The sequence below is a fragment of the Hordeum vulgare genome, chromosome 6H, assembly GCF_904849725.1.
Source record: "Hordeum vulgare subsp. vulgare chromosome 6H, MorexV3_pseudomolecules_assembly, whole genome shotgun sequence".
In the NCBI taxonomy this organism is placed as follows: domain Eukaryota; kingdom Viridiplantae; phylum Streptophyta; class Magnoliopsida; order Poales; family Poaceae; genus Hordeum; species Hordeum vulgare.
This window is the reverse complement of record NC_058523.1, coordinates 452,565,004-452,586,770: the sequence shown is the minus strand read 5'-3', so window position 1 is coordinate 452,586,770 and position 21,767 is coordinate 452,565,004. Positions and strand designations below refer to the sequence as shown.

At 47.3% G+C, this 21,767-nt stretch overlaps 2 protein-coding genes across 4 annotated transcripts; one reads left to right on the top strand and one right to left on the bottom strand.

The window, feature by feature from the left end:
- The first annotated feature begins 1,568 nt into the window (after positions 1–1,568).
- Positions 1,569–8,544, top strand: LOC123403786 (ABC transporter B family member 10-like). The gene is made up of 9 exons (XM_045097700.1): positions 1,569–2,148; positions 2,297–2,351; positions 2,504–2,679; positions 4,563–5,023; positions 5,120–6,046; positions 6,131–6,791; positions 6,904–7,151; positions 7,239–7,651; positions 7,739–8,544. The coding sequence occupies exons 1-9, from the start codon at positions 1,654–1,656 to the stop codon at positions 8,302–8,304; spliced, it is 4,002 nt and encodes a 1,333-aa protein (XP_044953635.1). The 5' UTR covers positions 1,569–1,653; the 3' UTR covers positions 8,305–8,544.
- Positions 8,545–9,020: 476 nt separating this feature from the next.
- LOC123403787 (ubiquitin carboxyl-terminal hydrolase 21-like) lies at positions 9,021–14,141 on the bottom strand. Of its 3 annotated transcripts, XM_045097701.1 has the most exons (15): positions 13,841–14,141; positions 13,272–13,355; positions 13,108–13,167; positions 12,937–13,014; positions 12,715–12,822; positions 12,219–12,293; positions 11,969–12,046; positions 11,784–11,861; positions 11,567–11,687; positions 11,360–11,470; positions 10,970–11,142; positions 10,561–10,896; positions 10,362–10,478; positions 9,819–10,287; positions 9,021–9,487 (listed from the first exon to the last, which is right to left on the bottom strand). In XM_045097701.1, the coding sequence occupies exons 1-15, from the start codon at positions 13,889–13,891 to the stop codon at positions 9,207–9,209; spliced, it is 2,220 nt and encodes a 739-aa protein (XP_044953636.1). In that variant the 5' UTR covers positions 13,892–14,141; the 3' UTR covers positions 9,021–9,206. The 3 variants fall into 3 exon arrangements, with proteins under 3 accessions (XP_044953636.1, XP_044953637.1, XP_044953638.1); XM_045097702.1 differs by lacking the exon at positions 13,108–13,167 and having other exon boundaries at positions 13,841–14,140; XM_045097703.1 differs by lacking the exons at positions 13,108–13,167; positions 13,272–13,355 and having other exon boundaries at positions 13,841–14,139.
- Between the last annotated feature and the right edge of the window lie 7,626 nt (positions 14,142–21,767).

Here is a 21,767-nt window from a genome sequence, read left to right as displayed (position 1 = left end):
AAATCGAGAGGTCTTGTGTGGCCACTACCCCAAGTATCACACTACAACCACCTTTGGCGCCTTTGTACATCCCCTGCCAAGCAAATGGGCAGTTTTTCCATTTCCAATGCATGCAGTCGATACTTCCAAGCATCCGAGGAAATCATTTTGCTGCATTCTGTGCTAGGATCCGAGCAGTGTCTTCAGCATTAGGTGATCGCAAGTATTGAGGTCCAAACACTGTCACCACTGCCCTGTAGAACTTGTACAAACACTCAATACTGGTGGACTCGGCCATGCGTCCATAGTCTTCTAGTATATCACCGGGAGCTATCCTCATAGCTGTCGTGCACTTCTGGAGTGAGGTGAATCTAAGTGTGCCGGTGCAATCCTTCTTGCACTTGAAGTAGTGTCGAACTCCGTGATGGAATTCACAATCCTGAGGAAGAGCTTTCAACTCATCCCATAATGGTGTCGAAATACTTTCTCGTCGTAGAGTGGAGCGTTGGCGAAGTAGTCGGCATAGAGCAAGCAATAGCCTTCCAGACGATGCCTCCGCTTTGCCTTCAGCCAGCCTGGCGCCGAGCCACCTCGTCGCGGCTTTGCGTTGCTAGCGAACAGGTCGGCCAGAGCGGCGAGAACCATCTTTGTCCTGGGCGTCGGCATCGGCTTCCTTCTCCAGCAGCGTCGTGAACGCCTCCTCGTCGTCGGAGTCCATCATCGACACAAACCGTCGAACACCTAGTGGGCGTGGTAGGAGCGCAACCGCATGTATCCCCGCTTGTGTGGCCGGAGCGCCGGAAAAGCTCGCCCAAAAGCAGGGGGTCGATGCCGCAGCGAACCCTGTCTTTCTCGGTGGGGAGATGGTCTTTCTAGCGGCGGTAGGCAGGTGGACGGCGCTTTGATCGGCATGGCAGCGAAAGGTGTAGTGCGCGCGGGGGGGGGGGGTCTGAAGGTGGAAAAAATGTTTTTCGCCTGACAGTGATGGCCCACGTGCCGTTTTCCCTTCCGCCGGAGTGCCCAAGCCCCCTTCGGCCTGGGATCGGCAGGCAAAAAATTGGCCGAACCGGCGGAAATGGGCGTCGTAAGGGCGCGACGAGGGGGGAGGGGGGTCGACGCCGATGGAAAAAAAACACGTCTTAGGGGGTATATGTTAGGGGCCGCGGCTACTCTAAGGAAGTGGGTAAAGAGGATACTATGTCTATAGGGGCCTGTACTGTCAATCATTATCATTAAAATTGACGAAAAGCAAATCTATCCCTGACAGGAAATTACAATATATCCTAGTGCAAAAATTTGCTGATCTATACTGACCGTTGGATCAACTAAAAAGCTATTTTCAGCAGTACGATGTACTGCAATAAGAAATCTCATTGATTAATCTTGGTCAGCCCACCAAACTGCAGTGAAGAGAGTAGTTCTGAAGCTCTGACATGAGGGTAACTTTGTAGCCAAATCCAACGGCAGCTCTCAGACAAATCCCCTCCACCTCTGCACCAGCTTGCCCTTACTAGCAGCTTGGGCCTGACGCGGTGGGCCTAGGAGCGATCGAATTTAACTGCCGAACCCCTTCGGACCCTGCTTAGCTGCTGTGCACTGCTCTACCACGCCGATCGCCTCTTCGGCGGTGGCCTACGGCTACCTACGCAGGGGCACGGCGCGCCCACAGCTAACATGGAGGCAAGTTACAACCACTCCAACGGGCGTCCAAGCCAGTCTTTAAAGCCCTACCTTCCCACGCACACACGCGCAGATCCTTCTTCACTCTCACTCTCAATCTCAACGAACGAGCACTGTGCCCGAGTAACTCCGGCCGGCCGGCAGCGCGGCTCGGTTGATCCATCTCATCCGTGGAGGGAGGACAAGATGAGCTCGTCGGTGCACGGCGCCGACCAGGAGCGCAACCAGAGCCAGAGCGAGGCGGGCGGCAGCGGCGATAAGGACAAGAAGAAGAAGGCGGGGGCGGAGGAGAAGGTGGAGAAGGTGCCGTTCCTGAAGCTCTTCTCGTTCGCCGACCGGTGGGACTACGTGCTGATGGCGGTGGGCTCGGTGGGGGCCTGCGCGCACGGCGCCTCCGTGCCCGTCTTCTTCATCTTCTTCGGCAAGCTCATCAACATCATCGGCATCGCCTCCCTCTTCCCCGCCATGGTCTCCGGCCAGGTCGCCAAGGTACGTGCTAGCTCCGTTACACAGACTTGCATTGATGGGCTCCTTCAATCATCCGGCCAGCGACGACGACGACGACGGTGCGCCGGTGGCCGGTGGCCCGGTAGTAGGTTAACCAACCATTGTTTCTGTTTCGGCCGTGGCTTCGCAGTATTCGCTGGACTTCGTGTACCTGGGCGTGGTCATACTCTTCTCGTCGTGGACCGGTGAGTGCGCCTTCCCAGCCTAGCTGGCCTTGTCCAGATGCACATCTGTGCAAAGGAGACAAATACACAAAATTTTACTAGTACGTGCTCTCAGTCTCGATCATCACACGTACTACGCATGGCTCCATGCGCTTGCTTGCTGGCTGCTGCAGAGGTGGCGTGCTGGATGCACACGGGGGAGCGGCAGGCGGCGAAGATGCGGCTGGCGTACCTGCGGTCGATGCTGGACCAGGACATCGCCGTCTTCGACACCGAGGCGTCCACCGGCGAGGTCATCAACGCCATCACCAGCGACATCCTCGTCGTCCAGGACGCCATCTCCGAGAAGGTAATGCCGCTCCTCCATTAACATGCAGCATGCGCGTGATGCCGCCTTTCTTGCCGTCGCTTGCGCGTCCCATGCCAAACCGGCCCGGGCGAAGAGAGAAACACAAGCAGGGCGGTGGGCCGGTGATGAGCTCAGCTCAGTCGATAGGGTACGTGGGGAGTTATGAGAGTTGGTGAAGGGCATTGAAGGCGTTGCGGGTGAAGGACAGCAGGACGAGGATCAAGTCATCGATCGAACCACTATACACTATTAGCTCCGTCCGTCCGTCCGTCGTTAGTTTAGATTGGAATAATTCTACGTCACGGGATACACTTCCGGTCGAATCCCACCAATCTTTGCGTTCCCTCAAACTGAATTTCACGTCAGGCGCGAGTGCGTGACACAGCTGAGAATGCATATTCAGGCACACGCATCTCTCCTCCTGTAAAAAGCAAGCTGTAGATGAAAGATTTTCAAAATCAAATGCGCTGATTTGTCATTAAATTGTGCATCCGTACGTACGTATAACTTTCAAGTCCGGTGAAACGTGAATTTTCACCAGATCCATAATTCAACTCATTGGTACTGTCTACGGAAAAATTCTCCTCGACACTCTTTTTTTCCTATGCTGCGAAGAAATAAATGTGCTTGATGCATGACTGTCCCTCTCCCTCCAGATTGACATAGATCACAATAAATGAACGTCTTGATCCACCGAATATTTAGATAGAGCTCAACACTCACGCATTATTCCCATCTATCCTACTACTGTAGTGGCCTGATCTGATCTCAACACACGACCCATATATGCATGCTAATTTATGAATTATGACCAGTGGACGGTTTACGTTCCAAGAGTTCTCTATCATGAGCTGACTATCGTAAAAGAGAGCTGCTAGACAGACGACATTTTTTGGCCGAATTTTGCACGACACAGGTGATCAACCATTCAACCCGTCCATTGCAAGGTGCAGCACAATCTCTTTGCAAAAAAAAAAGGTGCAGCACAATCATTTGATTACGTGTCGTGTAGAAATAGTGTGAATGTATGTCGTGTGCAGAGTAGTTCCGATCATGAGTAGGATTACGTGTCGTGTAGAAATCGTGTGCATGAACGTCGTCTTCTGATCAAAAAGCTGTGTAGGCAAAAAAAAAAGTCCCAAATGATACATCTAGCACGAAACAATCTGGTCCTGACTTTTTTTACAACTAAAGTTGTCATTTAAAAAGCAAAATGGAAATCTAAAAAAAACTGAAATTTGCCTTTTGAACAGGAGTTGTCATGCTTGGCTGCTAAAATTGACATACTCGCGTAATTAAATTTGTCATAAAGAGTTCGAAGTTGACATGTGTCCACACCAAACGTATAACACTTATCAAGGTCAAAAAATAAATAATATTCAAGTACGGAATGTTCTCCTCCTGATGGTTTTCTTTTCATTTCTTTTTTTAATAAATTGCTTTTTTTTTAATGAAAAGGATGTTCTCCCCCTATTTCATAAATAGAAATCAAAGTTTACACCCAAAGGCACCATCCATCCTAGTGACCTAAACGCTTTTATATTTTTTTATGACTTTATTAAAATACATCTATAAATATCACATCTAAGTCTTGACACGTGTAACGCTTTTATATTTTTTTTATGATTTTTTTATGATTTTATTAAAATACATCTATAAAACTCCCTACATTAAAACATGTTGCATCTGGAAAAGAAGATATTTTCTCTGCTTCGAGGCATATCGATCTTGCATCTGTTCACGTGGACTGTGCTCCGCATGCTACCCTGTGGGGCCGGCATGAGAGGGTATCTCACCGGTCAAGTTCATCACATCACCATTGCAGTCTCGGTGAACATATTGTTGGTGCTGACAGATGAAGCCGTGTGTCCATGTCGCCGCAGGTAGGCAACTTCATGCACTACATCAGCCGGTTCCTTGCCGGGTTCGCCATCGGCTTCTCGCGCGTGTGGCAGATCAGCCTGGTGACGCTCGCCATCGTCCCGCTCATCGCCATCGCCGGCGGCACCTACGCCTACGTCACCATCGGCCTCATGGCGCGCGTCCGCAAGTCCTACGTCAAGGCCGGCGAGATCGCCGAGGAGGTGATCGGCAACGTGCGGACAGTGCAGGCCTTCGTCGGCGAGGAGAAGGCCGTGAGGACGTACCGGGAGGCGCTGCTGCGGACGTACAAGTACGGCAAGCGGGGCGGCCTCGCCAAGGGCCTCGGCCTCGGCTCCATGCACTCGGTGCTCTTCCTCTCCTGGGCGCTGCTCGTCTGGTTCACCGGCATCGTCGTCCACAAGCGCATCTCCAACGGCGGCGAGTCCTTCACCACCATGCTCAACGTCGTCATCGCCGGACTGTGAGTACAGACCTCCATTCCCATGCCCATGTCGACCATGCATGCTATCGCTGCTAGCTAATGGATGCCAATCATGTACAATGTGCGCGCGCGCAGGTCGCTTGGCCAGGCGGCGCCCAACATATCGACGTTCCTCCGGGCGAGGACGGCGGCGTACCCGATCTTCCAGATGATCGAGAGGAGCACCGTGAACACGAGCAGCTCCAGGGCCGGCCGCACGCTGCAGGCGGTGGAGGGCAACATCCACTTCCGCGACGTGCGGTTCGCGTACCCGTCCCGCCCGGATGTGGTCATCCTCGACCGCCTCAGCCTCGACTTCCCGGCCGGCAAGATCGTCGCCCTCGTCGGCGGCAGCGGCTCCGGCAAGAGCACCGTGGTCTCCCTCATCGAGCGGTTCTACGAGCCGCTCTCGGGCGCGATCCTCCTCGACGGGCACGACATCAAGGACCTGGACGTCAAGTGGCTGCGCGGGCAGATCGGGCTCGTCAACCAGGAGCCGGCGCTGTTCGCGACGAGCATCCGGGAGAACATACTCTACGGCAAGAGCGACGCCACCGCCGACGAGATCAACCACGCGGCGAAGCTGTCCGAGGCGATCACCTTCATCAACAACCTCCCCGAGCGGTACGAGACGCAGGTCGGCGAGCGCGGGATACAGCTCTCGGGAGGGCAGAAGCAGCGGATCGCCATCTCGAGGGCGATACTCAAGAACCCGTCCATACTTCTCCTCGACGAGGCCACCAGTGCGCTGGACGCCGAGTCCGAGAAGAGCGTGCAGGAGGCGCTGGACCGCGTCATGGTCGGCCGCACCACCGTGGTGATCGCGCACCGGCTGTCCACCATCAGGAACGCCGACACCATCGCCGTCGTGGATGGGGGGAGGATCGTCGAGACCGGCACGCACGAGCAGCTCATGGGCGACCCTCTCAGCGCCTACTCGTCACTGATCCAGCTGCAGGAGGCTGCTCAGCTTCAGCACAAGCCCTCTTTCTCGCATAGCACAAGCATCACCAGGCCACTAAGGCACGTATCTACACATGGCATCGACATTGTTTCATGTGTCAACTGGCAGGCATGAGCTAACCGGTCATTTTGACATGGTTTCAGTTTCAAGTATTCGAGGGAGCTGTCAAGGACGAGCAGGGGTGGCAGCTTCCGCTCCGACAAGGACTCGATAAGCCGGTACGGCGCGGCGGAGCTGAACGACGAAGGGCACAGCAAGGGGAAGCCCGTCTCGATGAAGAAGCTCTACTCCATGGTGCGGCCGGACTGGGTGTTCGGCGTGTCGGGCACCATCAGCGCGTTCGTGGCCGGCGCCCAGATGCCGCTCTTCGCCCTGGGCGTGACGCAGGCGCTCGTGTCATACTACATGGGGTGGGAGACCACCAAGAGGGAGGTGCGCAAGATCGCCACGCTCTTCTGCTGCGGCGCCGTGCTCACCGTGGTGTTCCACGTGATCGAGCACCTCAGCTTCGGCATCATGGGCGAGCGGCTCACGCTGCGCGTCCGGGAGAAGATGTTCGCCGCCATCCTGCGGAACGAGATCGGGTGGTTCGACAGCACCAGCCACACAAGCGCCATGCTGGCGTCGCGGCTCGAGACCGACGCCACGCTGGTGCGCACCATCGTCGTCGACCGCTCCACCATCCTGTTGCAGAACGTCGGCATGATCGTCACGTCGCTCATCATCGCCTTCATACTCAACTGGAGGATTACGCTCGTCGTGCTCGCCACGTATCCCCTCATGGTCAGCGGCCACATCAGTGAGGTGAACACAAGTTCTTTTCGCTTTCAACCATGTCGGTGCTAGCTAGTGCTTCTTCTCTCTTCTTTGGCCTGATCAGAGTCATCTGAATCATGTTGTGATTGTGATGCAACAGAAAATGTTCATGAAAGGATACGGAGGCAACCTCGGCAAGTCGTATCTGAAGGCCAACATGCTCGCCGCCGAGGCGGTGAGCAACATGAGGACGGTGGCCGCCTTCTGCGCCGAGGAAAAGGTGATAAAGCTCTACGCGGATGAGCTCAAGGAGCCCGGGAAACGGTCTTTCCGGCGAGGACAGGGAGCCGGGGTCTTCTATGGAGTCTCTCAGTTCTTCCTCTTCTCTTCCTATGCGCTGGCTCTATGGTAAGTGAATTGCTACTGAAACACAGCCAGCTCAGTCTAAATCTGCTGTACCCCAAGAGCAACTGGTGAAACGTTTGAAAAAATCAGGTACGGTTCGCAGCTGATGAGCAAGGAGTTGGCCACCTTCAAGTCCGTGATGAAGTCCTTCATGGTGCTCATAGTGACAGCGCTGGCGATGGGCGAGACGCTGGCGATGGCGCCGGACATCATCAAGGGGAACCAGATGGCGTCTTCGGTGTTCGAGATCCTGGACAGGAAGACGGAAGTCCAGATCGACACCGGCGACGACATCAAGAAAGTGGAGGGAGTGATCCAACTGCGGGACGTGGAGTTCCGGTACCCGTCGAGGTCGGAGGTGGCCGTGTTCAAAGGGCTCGACCTCCTGATGAAGGCCGGCAAGAGCATGGCGCTCGTCGGGATGAGCGGCTCCGGCAAGAGCACCGTTCTTTCGCTCATCCTGCGCTTCTACGACCCGATCGCCGGAAAAGTCTTGATCGATGGTATTTTGCTGTTCCAATTTCGAACATGACGGCTTCTGTTCCTGATGAGCTGATCAACTGAACAAAGTACACCGATGGGTTTTGCAGGAAAGGACATCAAGAAGCTTAGGCTGAAGTCGCTGAGGAGGCATATTGGCCTGGTGCAGCAAGAGCCGGCGCTGTTCGCGACGACGATCTACGAGAACATTCTCTATGGCAAGGACGGCGCGACAGAGGCCGAGGTCGTTGAGGCGGCCAAGCTGGCCAACGCGCACACTTTCATCAGCTCGCTGCCAGAGGGGTACCAGACCAAGGTCGGGGAGCGCGGCGTGCAGCTGTCGGGCGGGCAGAAGCAGCGCATCGCCATTGCGCGCGCCATCGTCAAGGACCCGGCCATCCTGCTCCTGGACGAGGCGACGAGCGCGCTGGACGTGGAGTCGGAGCGTGTGGTGCAGCAGGCGCTGGACAGGGTGATGAAGAACCGGACCACCGTGATGGTGGCGCACCGGCTGTCAACGATCAAGAACGCCGACGTCATCTCGGTGATCCAGGACGGCAAGATCATCGAGCAGGGGGATCACCAGCACCTGATCGAGAACAAGAATGGTGCCTACCATAAGCTCGTCAACTTGCAGCAGCAGCAGCAGCAGTTGCAGGGGGGGCAGAGCTCATGAGCTCACAGGAGAAGAATCATGTGCTTCTGTATCCAGCTGCCCCTTTCGTTGCTTCCCTCAAGTACATCGAAATGTAAAAGCTCTGCTCTACATTTTCTTTTTCTTAAAATGTGTGTTCACCATTATACAGGGAGAAGTGCTCTCATGTTGATTTCTTTGTTGCAGTAGATAGCAATAACAAAATTTCGATATAGGATATATATCAATATATATATATATGCATGTTGCTGGGTGATAAAAGTTTTTTAAATTATAGAATCCAAGCGCCTGCTCCATTCAGTTGAAGCTAGTGCTACTTCTTTTAGCAACGGATTTCCCCCAGTTTTTACTGACAAAACAAACAGAAGGGGAAAATATAACAGCAGCATAGAAACCTATAGCGTCACGCAATACAAGAAGCTTTTCAGCAACTACAGCAAACTGCCAGAATAAACTTGACTGGATGCAGAAATCTGTAATATAGTGAACAGGCTGTATTCTTTTGCTACTTGCCTCTTTCTCCAGTAATCAGTATTTTTGCCCAGGAAAAGAAACTAAGTTTTGTACTTGTGCAGCCTGTATGTGACTGTTGTATTACACTGTTGTACAGGATTGGCTGTGTCAAATAAGCTGCTAAAAACAACACATGGGCCTGGACCAGGTTAAATTCAACTGTCAGCTTCTCTTCTCTGGGAATCCCTAGAACCAAACAAAGCCTAAACAAAATGGCCAGTGACTCAAGCAAAAATATATATTTTATATATATAGGCAAGGAATTCCACATCAGAAAGCAGGAAGAAAAAAAACTTAACCTAAACTCTTAAGCTCTTTTGCATCCTGAGTTGGTCCTCAAGAAAAGAGATGGATTGGAAACTACGTACAGCAAAAAGATTTTAGACATTCAAACCTGACTAGAACAATAATTAGTACTGAAGAACTGCCACCGAGGTGGTGTCCAGCTTCCTCTTCTTTTTGCCTAGAGGGTCACTTCGAGAGCCCCTGCGGGGCCCCTGCGCAACATTGTGCTGTGAGTTCAAGCAGTCCAGCAAGCCTTTTCTTCGTGCGGATGGCATGCCCCTCATCAACCGTGTTGCATTTTTGTCGACACAAGGGCCCTTAACAGATTTAGATGCAGAAGCAGCCTTTGGTTTCTTCACCTTCGGTTGATGCTCAGACTTTGGCATCAAAGGAGTGTCCTTGTCCTCTGCAAATGAGACAAACGGAACAGTGAACCATTAATCATTCTTTCTTTTTTCTAAATAAACAAAAATATAAATTGGAATAGCATGCAACATAATGAACAGACAGGGAATTTACTATGTTTAGTTATGGAACTAGAACCACATTCTCTATAGTTTGTTCACTTGCCTTTTTCTTAATTTAAAAAAAATTGTAATTTGTCCACTTGCAATTAAACTGTTATATGTATACTATGACAACCAAATCCTGAATTGAGGATGCACCAGGGATTGTATTGCAATGCACTTGATTGCATAACATAAGACAGATGTTTGTAGTTGAAAATAAAACCTTACCAAATTCCTCAAACTTAAACACATCATAGGTATCAATAGAGAGCGGTCTCTTGGGAAGTGGAGGTGGAGTTGATGGTCTCTCCAGATTGGTGATTTCTGTAGCACTAGGGGCACGCCTCATCCCCACATCATCTTGGAGAGATGCTCTGAGTGGACTGATTCTAAGTGGAGTGGTTTCTTCTTTTTTGCTTGTGCTGTTGGAAGCATCAACTGAAGATCTCTTAGTTGGTTCCTTGGCAAGGAGAGATGTTTTGCTTTCACTTGTTTCACCGATGTCAAACTTATCATCACGACTCCTATTACTGGATGTTAAACAGTCTGCATCTATATTATCCAGAACTGACACAGGAGATGCACCACTCCTGGCCTCCTCTAGCAAACTTGAGAACCATGGAAACATGCCCTGCCTAACATAGAACAGTATATATGCTTCCTGGTTTAGTGCACATGTCTCAGTAATAGAATCAACCTGCAACACAAGTGCGGTTATTACAAGGTGAAAATATATGTCTCGTAAAAGCAAGAGCAACTAATGGCACCTACATTGGAGTCATTCATCAAGTGCCAGGTGTTTGGTGAAGAACGAATAGTGCACACATAATGGCCATAGTTAGGTAAGCCAGAATGCTCAACAACGCCATAAAGATCATACTTTAGTTCCTGAAGCATGTGAAAATACAAGCAAAACATCAAAATATGTCCTCATGGTAAGCCTACCAGCAGAGAATACCATAAAACTAACCTCCTTATCTGGATTATTGTGGAATGGCGTCAAATCAAGTTCTGATGGGTATGCCACATGTTTGTCAATCTTTTCAATGGAATTGTCAAGGGTGGTGAAGCGCTTGAGTTGAAATGCGATGACATCAGGTGCTTTATCAAGCACAAGCCGTTTATCCTTACAAGCTTGAACTTTACAACTTTCACAGGTGAGCTTGTTCTCATCATCACCAACTTGCTCCACCTTGGTAAAAGATTCCAAAGCAGCAACGAGGTCATCAACCTGATCAATCTCCAAGCTGAGATCCAGGAAGGGCTCAAATGTCTCCGAACAGTGACCACAATCACGGCATGACAACTATGCAAGAAGAATGGCATCAGTTGAAAGACAACCACAAAGAGAAACAAATACGCAATGACAGAGTACATACCTGGCTTTTAAGCCGACCACCAAACACCTGTTTGACAATACTTTCCTCATCAAAAGATGAGGGCTTCCCCTTTGACTTGGGATCAAGGGTGCATTTGTGCAAGTTATCCAGCAAGCAACGAAGGAACTCATGTGCATCCTCTTGCTGTCCTGGTATAAAATCTGACGATAATTCTGGCAAGACTTCATCAAGGAATCCAACAAAATTCATAACATTGTCACCAAAATGGCAATGCTTCGAAAAGTAGCAAGATGTAAGAATTTAATATAAAGTCAAGAGAAAGTGTGCACATTTCAGGGTGCAAAATCAGGGAAAATGACCATGAATGTTGACAACACTAATTTGAGATGAAATTAATAAATAAGGCATAGAACTCAAAGCAAAGGATACTTCTTAAATTATCTTTGAACCTTGCTGGCACTAAAACAGATCCAGACCTTCGAATTGATTCTTCAATGTGTTCTTTAAGAGCGCAAAAGGAACAGAACCCATCTTTGTCATCTGGATGGTAGCAATAGAACGAATCATGTAAAGCAAAATAAAAAAGATTCAGGACATTTTCATGCAATTAAAATGATTATCAGAAACTATCCATACATGAACATGGAGTAGAGTGATCAGTGCAGCGGATCTTCTTAAAAAGTGGGACAGTATGAGTGATGCACTGAAGAGTTGCATTTAAGAAGCATGTGTTCCCCATATTCCGTAGACCAGCTCCCTGCACATGGAGAATATTTTGTAACAATTAAACACTGAGTAAACACCAAAACATGACACTAGCATATCAAAACTTGGCAAAGAATACACTGCATACCACTGTCTGGGGTTGTCTGAAGCGAGAATAAAATAAGGAGAGCGGCTTATTTTCATTGTCAGAAGGTTCAAGAGCACGCTGTTAAAGCCAAAGCAGTCAGTACAATTGTCACAAGCAATGCAAGGAAAAGTCTAATCTGAAATATTGCATGACAAATGTCAGTAAGATAATAGAAGGCCACTTACATTTGAGCTCCAATGCTTAGTGTTATGAACGGGTGGTGAATGCTGCTTAGTTTCCACCCCCCATTTTTTGATTTCATCCTGCAGCAGTGCCAACAAAAAAAATACAGAATGTTACACCTAAAAGAAAAATCATTTCACAAACATATTCCAACCACCATTGATCATGTATATCATTAAGCACACATAATTGGACCACATGCCCCACAAGGACTTTAGGTAGAAATGCAGATGTACACGGCGAAAAACTTACAACAGAACTGGGTTCATCTGTGGTAAGGGGTTCTGACTGCTGCTTTGTTTCCCCATCTAGCAAACCTGAGTCATCCTAAAATAGCAACCACAATAACAAAAGACAGGGTTAGCGAACTGTTACATACAAAAGGACCCCATGCAGGAATGCTGCATACAACTAAATTCAGGATATCATATGTAATTAAATTGTATATGAGCTGGCTGCAGGGTAATAGGTTTTGACAGCAGAAGCTTTAAATCTTGTGAGTTGCAAAAATTCAGGAAAACTGTTTTTAGATAAAAAGCTTACAAGTGACTGAGTTACAGAAAGTTCCAGTGTGCAGAACTTAGTTAAACTTGAATTTAGACCAGATGTCAATTATATGACTTTCAAATAGAATATAATGTAAGCAACTGTTACAAGTTTCAACTAATAGATGGCAGAAATGAGGCAAGTCACTGTAAAATTCCCTGGAAAAAGCAACACAAAAATTGTCAGGGTTCAAATGGCATACCAATAATTCCTCAGATTCCAGCTGAAGTTGTTCCACATCACATTCATTACCCGTAGGTGAAGGTGGTGAACACAACTTTTTTGATTCATCTACTATAGCAGAAATGCTCTGAAACAGCACATTGATAGACAATACTTAGCAAACATTGCCATCCCGGGGATTCAAACAGACTAACTGGAAAATCAAACTATTGAACAAAGGCCTGGGGCAAAGAGAACATACCTCAGAATTGAGCTGCTGGCTATCAGGAAAAGAAGGTGCACTTGGCATGTATTCATCATCCACTGAATCCAAGCCGCTCTGTACCAGAGAAAATGCACACCATCAGAACTACAAAAGTTCAATATCACACATTCGCACTAAATATGAAGGTGGCAGTAGCTTCTAGCTCACAGTTTGACAAGGTTCGGTTGCTGCAGGAGCACAAACGCTATCCCAAGAATTTGGATAGCTCTGTTAAGCATAAGGGAGGACCAACATAACCAGATTACGGTTTTGTGTATGATAGCAAATATTGTACAACTTTCATCAGGCATAAGCATAATTTATTATCTTACAACAGCTTGAAGCGGTTCGCACATGGAGAAGAATGGCTGGCACTGCTTACTTTTCTCATCCCCATTCTCTTGAGAGATGTCGCACTGAGAAAACAATCCTTACCGTCAGATTTGCATGTACATGACACGATACTACAAAACTACCTTTTATGAAAGGTATTAGCATATTTATCACAAATTGGTCACAACGGAAGGCTCGAGTTAAAGGGAGACCAAAATTATCACCATTCTAATTCCCGCAACTACAGGCAGCCCATCGCGCAGAACATTTTTACCAAACAAAATGATCACCAGCATGATTGCCGTCTACTAGAGTAAGACCGACCACTAGCTAGTAAAAATGGCGGCGCGGATGAACCAAATCCGGATTCCCAGAACCACGAACAATCGCCACTCCGACGGAGATTCGAGATTCAACCGCGCGAAAAAACAAATCACGACATGGGTTAGCTGCTAAGGACCGGGTCGTGCCGCGCGAGGTAAAAGCTGGTTACGAGACCCGCGCATGGAGTTCGAAATCCCGAACAAATCAAACACCGAAACGAACGAACCGGGCAAGCGAATCTCACCTGAGCGGGGGAGGGCTGGCTCAAGCTCGCGGCGGCGCCGTCGTCCGCCATCAGTTGGGCAGCAGTCGCCGGCTAGGGTTTGGCAGGGGTAGGTGGTGGGCAGGTTGGTGCGAGATGGGGGAGAGGAGAGGGGAGCCGCGGAAATTGGGGGGAAATCGGGCGGCGAGAGATTGTTTAGTGGATTGGAGGGAGATGGGGAGACTAATCGAGGTGGTGGCCTGGCGGGGGATCAAAAAGGCGGGACGAATTGCTCGGTGGAAGGGAGGAGAGGAGGGAAATTTTGGGGGTTTGAAACGGAGGGGGGGCGAGGCGAACTGTCGCACGCGGCGGGATAGGGGGAAATGGGGAACGGGCAGGGTGGGAAAGCGGAAAGCGCCCAAAATCGAGGGCGGCTGCCGACTCGGTGCTAGGGAACGTGGTGTGGTTTCCCGTTTTCGTTTCCCGCTCACTGGCCCGGTCCTTTGCCGCTCTCGGCACGACAGAGCGAGGCCGGCCGACGGCCCCATGCAAACCTTCCCACATTGACACGGCCCGGCGGTAAAAGAGCCTGCCATGCCATCCCGGCCCGAATGCCTTGTACAATGGCTCGGCAGCCTTGTACAACGCAACGTGTTTATAAAAGGTTCTTATAGATCTTCAAAAAAAAAAGGTTCTTATAGGGCACAACTCCTTTAAACAGAAACGGTATGTAAAAGTGTTCCCTCTCGCTAGGGTTTTGACTCCTTTCGGGGCGATTTTCGCCGCCGACGAGGCTAGTAGTTTCCCTGCTCCGTTCCCTCACCGTCATTCGTTCCGGTCGATTGGGTTGGCGCTGAGCCACTTTATCGGCGACGGGGCGGTGGAAGATCGGAGAGTTCTTGGGTCCCGCGACAACGCCCGGTTAGATCGCATCAATCGGGTTAGGGTTTTTTAATATGTCTTCATGCGAAGCCAAGGCACCATCCTCAATTTCGTCAGAGGCACATGATGTGAAGAAGATGAGGAAAGAACTAGGTCTGAGAGAGGAGGATCTGGATGATGTGATCTTTGATGAGACGGAGGCGCCCCCAAAGGCGGCCCGGTGGCTAGCCAAAGCTCGGGTGAACTCTGAGAAAACTTACAACCAATATTGGTTCTTCTGAAACATGAGATCTACATGGGACTTGGCTCAACAATTGAACTTCAAACCTTTGGAGGACAACCTATACGCTACGTGTCAATATTGGGTGACTATAAAGGTGCTCTACAGGTATCTTCGAAGGTGTCTGTTGGGTTGACGTGAATCGAGACTGGGATTTGTCACTCCGTATGACGGAGAGATATCTCTAGGGCCCACTCGATAATACAACATCACAATGAGCTTGCAAGCAACGTGACTAAGGAGTTAGACACGGGGTCTTGTATTATGGAACGAGTAAAGAGACTTGTCGGTAACAAGATTGAACTAGGCGTGGAGATACCGACGATCGTATCTCGGGCAAGTAAGATATCAATGGACAAAGGGAACAGTGTATGAGATTGATTGAATCCTTGACATCGTGGTTCGACCGATAAAGATCTTCGTAGAATACGTAGGAGCCAATATGGGCATCCAGGTCCCGCTATTGGTTATTGACCGGAGAGTGCATTAGGTCATGTCTACATAGTTCTCGAACCCGTAGGGTCTGCACACTTAAGGTTCGGTGACGTTTCGGTATAGTTGAGTATGTATGTTGGTGACCGAAGGTTGTTCGGAGTCCAGGATGAGATCCCGGACGTCGCGAGGAGCTCCGGAATGGTCTGGAGTTAAAGATTGATATATGGGAAGTTTTGTGTTGGTCATCGGAAAAAGTTCGGGCGCCACCCGTAGCGCGTCGGGGGTGCCGGAAGGGTTCCGAGGGTCCACCGGAAGGGGACGCATGGGATGTGAGGGATGCGCACCAGCCCCTGGTGGGTTGAGCACACCTCCCCACCTAAGGCCCATGCAGCTGGGCTGGTGGAGGGCCAACCCTAGGAGATGGCGCCACCCTAACTTGGGTGGCAAGCCACCCCATGGGCCGCCGCCCCTCCCTCTCTTGGCCGCTGCCCTCCTAGAGGAAAACCCTAGAGCGCATCCCTCCTCTCCCTTCCCCTATATATATAGATGGGTAGAGAGGGCTGCAACACATCTATGCCACGGTGCAGCCCTATCTCTCCCATAGATCAATTTTTCTCCACTAGATCGGTTTCCGTATTGCTTGGCGAAGCCCTGCCGGAACTGTTCCATCACCGCCGCCGCCATGCCATCGTGTTGATGGTAACTCATCTACCTCTCCACCTTCACTTGCTGGATCAAGGAGGCGGAGATCGTTATTGAGTTGTACGTGTGTTGAACGCAGAGGCGTCATCCGTTTGGCACTAGGTCGTGATGGATCGTGATGGGAACGCGGGACGGATTGTGATGAGATCGCGGGATGGATCATGATTGGACCGCGAAGACGTTCGACTACATCAACCACGTTATATACACTTCCGCTTAGCTATTTACAAGTGTATGTAGATGTGATATGTCTCCAACGTATCTATAATTTTTGATGGTTCCATGCTATTATCTTGTCAACTTTGGATGTTTTATATGCATTAATATGCTATTTTATATCTTTTTTGGGACTAACCTATTAACTCAGTGCCAAGTGTCAGTTTCTGTTTTTTCCGTGTTTTTGACCCTTTTTCAGACGGAGTCCAAATGGAATAAAACTTTCGCGATAATTTTTTTGGACCAAAAGAGACCGCTGAAGCTTTGGAAGAAAGCCAGAAGAGCCACGAGGGAGTCACAAGCCCAGGAGGCGCCCCCACCCCCCTAGGCCGCACCTACCAGGCTTGTGACCTCCTCGTGGACCCAACCGACGTAATTCCACCGCCATAAATTCCTATAAATTCAGAAACCCCCAAAAAGAAACCTAGATCGGGAGTTCCGCCGCCGCAAGCCTCTCTAGCCACCAAAAACCAATCTGGAGCTCGTTCCGGCACCCTGCCGGAGTGGGAATCCATCTCTGGTGGCCATCTTCATCATCCCGGCGATCTCCATGACGAGGAGGGAGTAGTTCACCCTCGGGGTTGAGGGTATGTACCAGTAGCTATGTGTTTGATCTCTCTCTCTCTCTCGTGTTCTTGAGATGTCTTGATCTCGATCTACCGCGGTCTTTGCTACTATAGTTGGATCTTATGATGTTCTTCCCCCTCTCCCTTCTTGTAATGAATTGAGTTTTCCCTTTGGAGTTATCTTATCGGATTGATCTTTAAGAACACTTGATGTATGTCTTGCACGTATCTATCTGTGGTGACAATGGGATATTCATGTGAGTACTTGATGTATGTTTTGGTGATCAACTTGCGGGTTTCGTGACATTGGGAACCTATGCATATGGGTTGGCACACGTTTTGACTCTCCGGTAGAAACTTCGGGGCACTCTTTGAAATTCTATGTGTTGGTTGAATAGATGATTCTGAGATTGTGTGATGCATATCGTATGATCATGCCCACGGATACTTGAGGTGACAATGGAGTATCTAGGTGACATTAGGGTCTTGGTTGATATGTGTCTTAAGGTGTTATTCTAGTACGAACTCTATGATGGATTGAACGGAAATAATAGCTTCGTGTTATTTTACTACGGACTCTTGAATAGATCGATCAGAAAGAATAACTTTGTGGTGGTTTCGTACCCGACAATAATATCTTCGTTTGTTCTCCGCTATTAGTGACTTTGGAGTGACTCTTTGTTGCATGTCGAGGGCTAGTTATATGATCCAATTATGTTATCATTGTTGAGAGAACTTCACTAGTGAAAGTATGAACCCTAGGCCTTGTTTCCACGCATTGTAATACTGTTCGTGCTCACTTTTACTACTAGTTACCTTGCTGTTTTTGTAATTTCAGATTACAAAAACCTATATCTGCCATCCATATTGCACTTGTATCACCATCTCTTCGCCGAACTAGTGCACCTATACAACTTACCATTGTATTGGGTGTGTTGGGGACACAAGAGACTCTTTGTTATTTGGTTGCAGGGTTGCTTGAGAGAGACCATCTTCATCCTACGCCTCCCGCGGATTGATAAACCTTAGGTCACCCACTTGAGGGAAAATTGCTACTGTCCTACAAACCTCTGCACTTGGAGGCCCAACAACGTCTACATGGAGAAGGTTGCGTAGTAGACATCAAGATCTTTTCTGGCGCCGTTGCCGGGGAGGTTAGCGCTTGAAGGTATATCTTTAGATCTTGCAATCGAATATTTTAGTTTCTTTTTCTTCGCTAGTTTGGTTTTATAAAAAGAAAACTAAAAAATGGAATTGAGGTTGCCTCATATGCTTCATCTTTTCAATGTCTTTCGTGAAAATGATGGAAAGGAAAATTGTGCTCAAGTGCTAGAAGAAGAATTACATATAATGCTTGGCATAAAATATGTGAATGATGAGCATGATTGCAATGTTGTTGGTATGAATACTTTGAATATCCATGATGCAATGATGATTGCACCATTCATGATGAAAATGTTTCCTATACATGTCGATTTTTGTGGAGTGCCTAGAGTTTGCAAAAATATACCAAAAAGGGAAAATAAATTTTGCAAGAGGCATAAGTATTTAGAAACTAAATGGTTGCATGAAAGGCTAGCTTATTATGCTGAAGAATTTTATTTTTCTTCGCATTCCTTGTGATCTTTGCAATGAAAGAGGCCGTTTTAATTTCCAATGCAAATTCTTTCATGATCAAGTGGTGTCCAAAAATTGTGATAACTTCATTACCCTCGAGCATCGTAATGAACTTAGTCTACTTTTGGGGTATGAAGACATGAAACATAAAACTAAGAGCCTTCCAGATTGGGCTATCATGAAAGTGCTTGATTTTGATCTAGAAGAAATCTATTTATATTGTGCGGTGAATTGCATTGAGAATCCCTACATCGCCAATTACTTAAAGACAAGGAAACAAATAGAAGATAAATATAATACTAACGAAGGGGGAGAGGTTTCCCAATACCCTCTTATTATCTCTTATGATGAATCAGGTAACGAGGAGGAGCTTTCTATTCAACCAACCTCTCCAAAAATAAGCTTGGAAGAATTAAGTAAATCTTCACATGGGGTGAAGAAGAAGAAAAGAAGAAAAAGTAAAGGTAAAGAGGTATCTCTCCCAAATAATGTTGCTCCTACTATTGATATGCCTCATGAGAATGAATTAAAAATAAATGTGGAGGATGACAATAATTGCTATACTCTTGGTGCTATCCATACTATTAATGATGAGAGTGATTATGTCTATGATATGCAAAACCACAAGCTTGGGGATGCTTCGTTAGATGAAGATGATGCTTTTAGTCCCCCCACTTTGAGTGTCAAATTTACTATGACTTTTGCATACCTCCTATCTATCATGATTATTGTGATGATACTTATGCTATAGAGAAGAATGATGATAAAACTTGTCACAATTATAGTACCCCTTTGCTAAACCTTGCCTTTTCAATGTGGAAACTATTTGTAGTATCCAAGTCTTTTATGGTACTCCCACTACTATTGATGAGAATGAATTTCCTTATGTGGAGAGTAGTAAAATTTCTATGCTTGTAGATCATGAAAAGAATGCTTTAGGTGCTGGTTATATTGTTGAATTCATTCATGATGCTACTAAAAATTATTATGAGAGAGGAACATATGCTTCTATGTATTGCAATAATATCAAGTTTCCCCTCTATGTGTTGAAATTTTTGAAGCTATGCTTGTTTTGCCTTCCTATGCTAGTTGATTCCTGCTCCAATAAATTGTTTGATCACAAAATCCCTATGCATAGGAAGTGGGTTAGACTTAAATGTGCTAGTCATAAGCTCCATGATGCTTCCATTATGTTTCAATCCTTATCTTTTATGTGAGCATCATTGAAATCATCATGCCTAGCTTGAAAGGCATTAAAGAAAAGTGCTTGTTGGGAGACAACCCAATATGTATCCTTACTCTTTTCGTGTGTTCACATGATTAAGCTACTATGTTAATCATGTTTTGTTGCCTTAGTTTCAATAAAGTGTCAAGTAAAGCCTTTATGATTAGTTTGGGTGATAGTTGCTTGATCATGCTAAAAAAGACAGAAACTTTGCGCTCACGAAATTATTTTTCATTACTATCCAGAGAGTGCTTTTAGGTTGACTCTATTTGCTGTTGGTTGATATACAAATTGACCTAATTGTCATAATTTTTCAGAATTTTTGGAGGTCAGAAGTATGGTCATTGTTCAGATCATTACAGATTGTTCTGTTTTTGACAGTTTCTGTCTCAATGCATAGTTTGCTTGTTTTAGTGTTTCCATAGATTATATTAAGTGATATAAATTGTGGAAATGATAATATACAGTAGGCATTGTGTGAAAATAATTACGAGTCTTGTTTTGACAGTTTAACATTTAACCGACAGCGTGTTTTCCATATTACCCTTCCCGCTCCTGCCTTCTTTGACATTTAGGTAAAACAGAGATATTACATAACCACAGGAGAGGCAGAGGAGTATGAGAGGGAGGCAAAGTCTGATTGTATCCGTCAGGCAGCTATTCACGCAGTGGTTGCAGCGCTCTCGTATAAACCTCATTATGATTTTGGGTATCGCCCGGACCATCCATGGGAGTAGACCAACTTAGGACAAAAGCCTAAGCTTGGGGGAGTACGTGTTACTCACCGACTTTATATTCTTGCTTATGCTTTCACTTTGTTAGTCGGTGTTCACACTTTGCCACTGTATCATCCATGCTAGTTTATTTCTTTTTGTCGTTTTCTTTTCGTGTGTTTGTCTAGTTTGAGAAACCCCAAAAAGATTTTCCGTTCTTCTTTTGCTTGTTGGGAGCTTTCCCGTGTAAATAGTTTTCTTTTTCTTTGGATCAAGGTAGAAGACCATGGTTACAATGTTTAGTGGCTCTCGCATGCATATCTGTTTATCTGGCAAAGAGACATATTACTTTGTCTTCTCCTTTGTGTTTACTTGCACATTCCAGCTTAGTCCAATGCATGAGCACGCTTATTATTGTTCACATCGTTCGGTCGTGCAAGTGAAATTCAATAATGACGATATATGATGAAGTGACTGAGCCTCGAAAAGCTGGTATGAACTCGATCTATTTTGTTTTACTAAATATGACTACCTCATCGTTCCTGATTCAGCTTTGTTGTGAGAGAAACATGTTTGCAATGACAACTTAGAGATCATAGTTTTTGATGCCATGCTTAATTAGCTAGGAGGTTATAATGGTTTGTCTTGGATGCCAACATGAATTTTGAGATGACTATGATGTAGTATGATAGGATGGTATCCTCCTTTGAATGATTCAGGTGGCTTGACTTGGCGCATGTTCACGCATGTAGTTTAAACAAAATCAACATAGTCTCTATGATATTCATGTTCATGGTGATTTATGTCCTACTCATGCTTGCACTCAATGTTGGTTAATCTCAATGCATTTTGATGACTGTTGTTGCTCTCTAGTTGGTCGCTTCACAGTCTTTTGCTAGCCTTCACTTGTACTAAGCGGGAATACTGCTTGTGCATCCACTTCCATAAACCCAAAGTTGTTCCATATGAGTCCATCATACCTACCTATATGCGGTATCTACCCGTTGTCCCAAGTAAATTTGCATGTGCCACTCTCTAAACCTTCAAGAAATAATCTATTTTGCATGCCCGAACCGCTCATGTGGTGATAGGGGCTATCAGTATCTTCCATGCTAGGTGTGTTATCCTCGATATGTGTTTATTCACTATCATTCACGAGAAAGGGCTGGTAATTGGAATGCCAGTTCCATGCTCAAATCGAAAAGATAATTGCAAACAAAACTATCCTGGATTGATGTTGGTATGGACGGCACCCGAGTATTCGGATAGTCGTGAAGTGTGATTGATCGGTGGCGGGGGAGTCAAAACTTTACTTCTCTGTTTGGGAACCGCC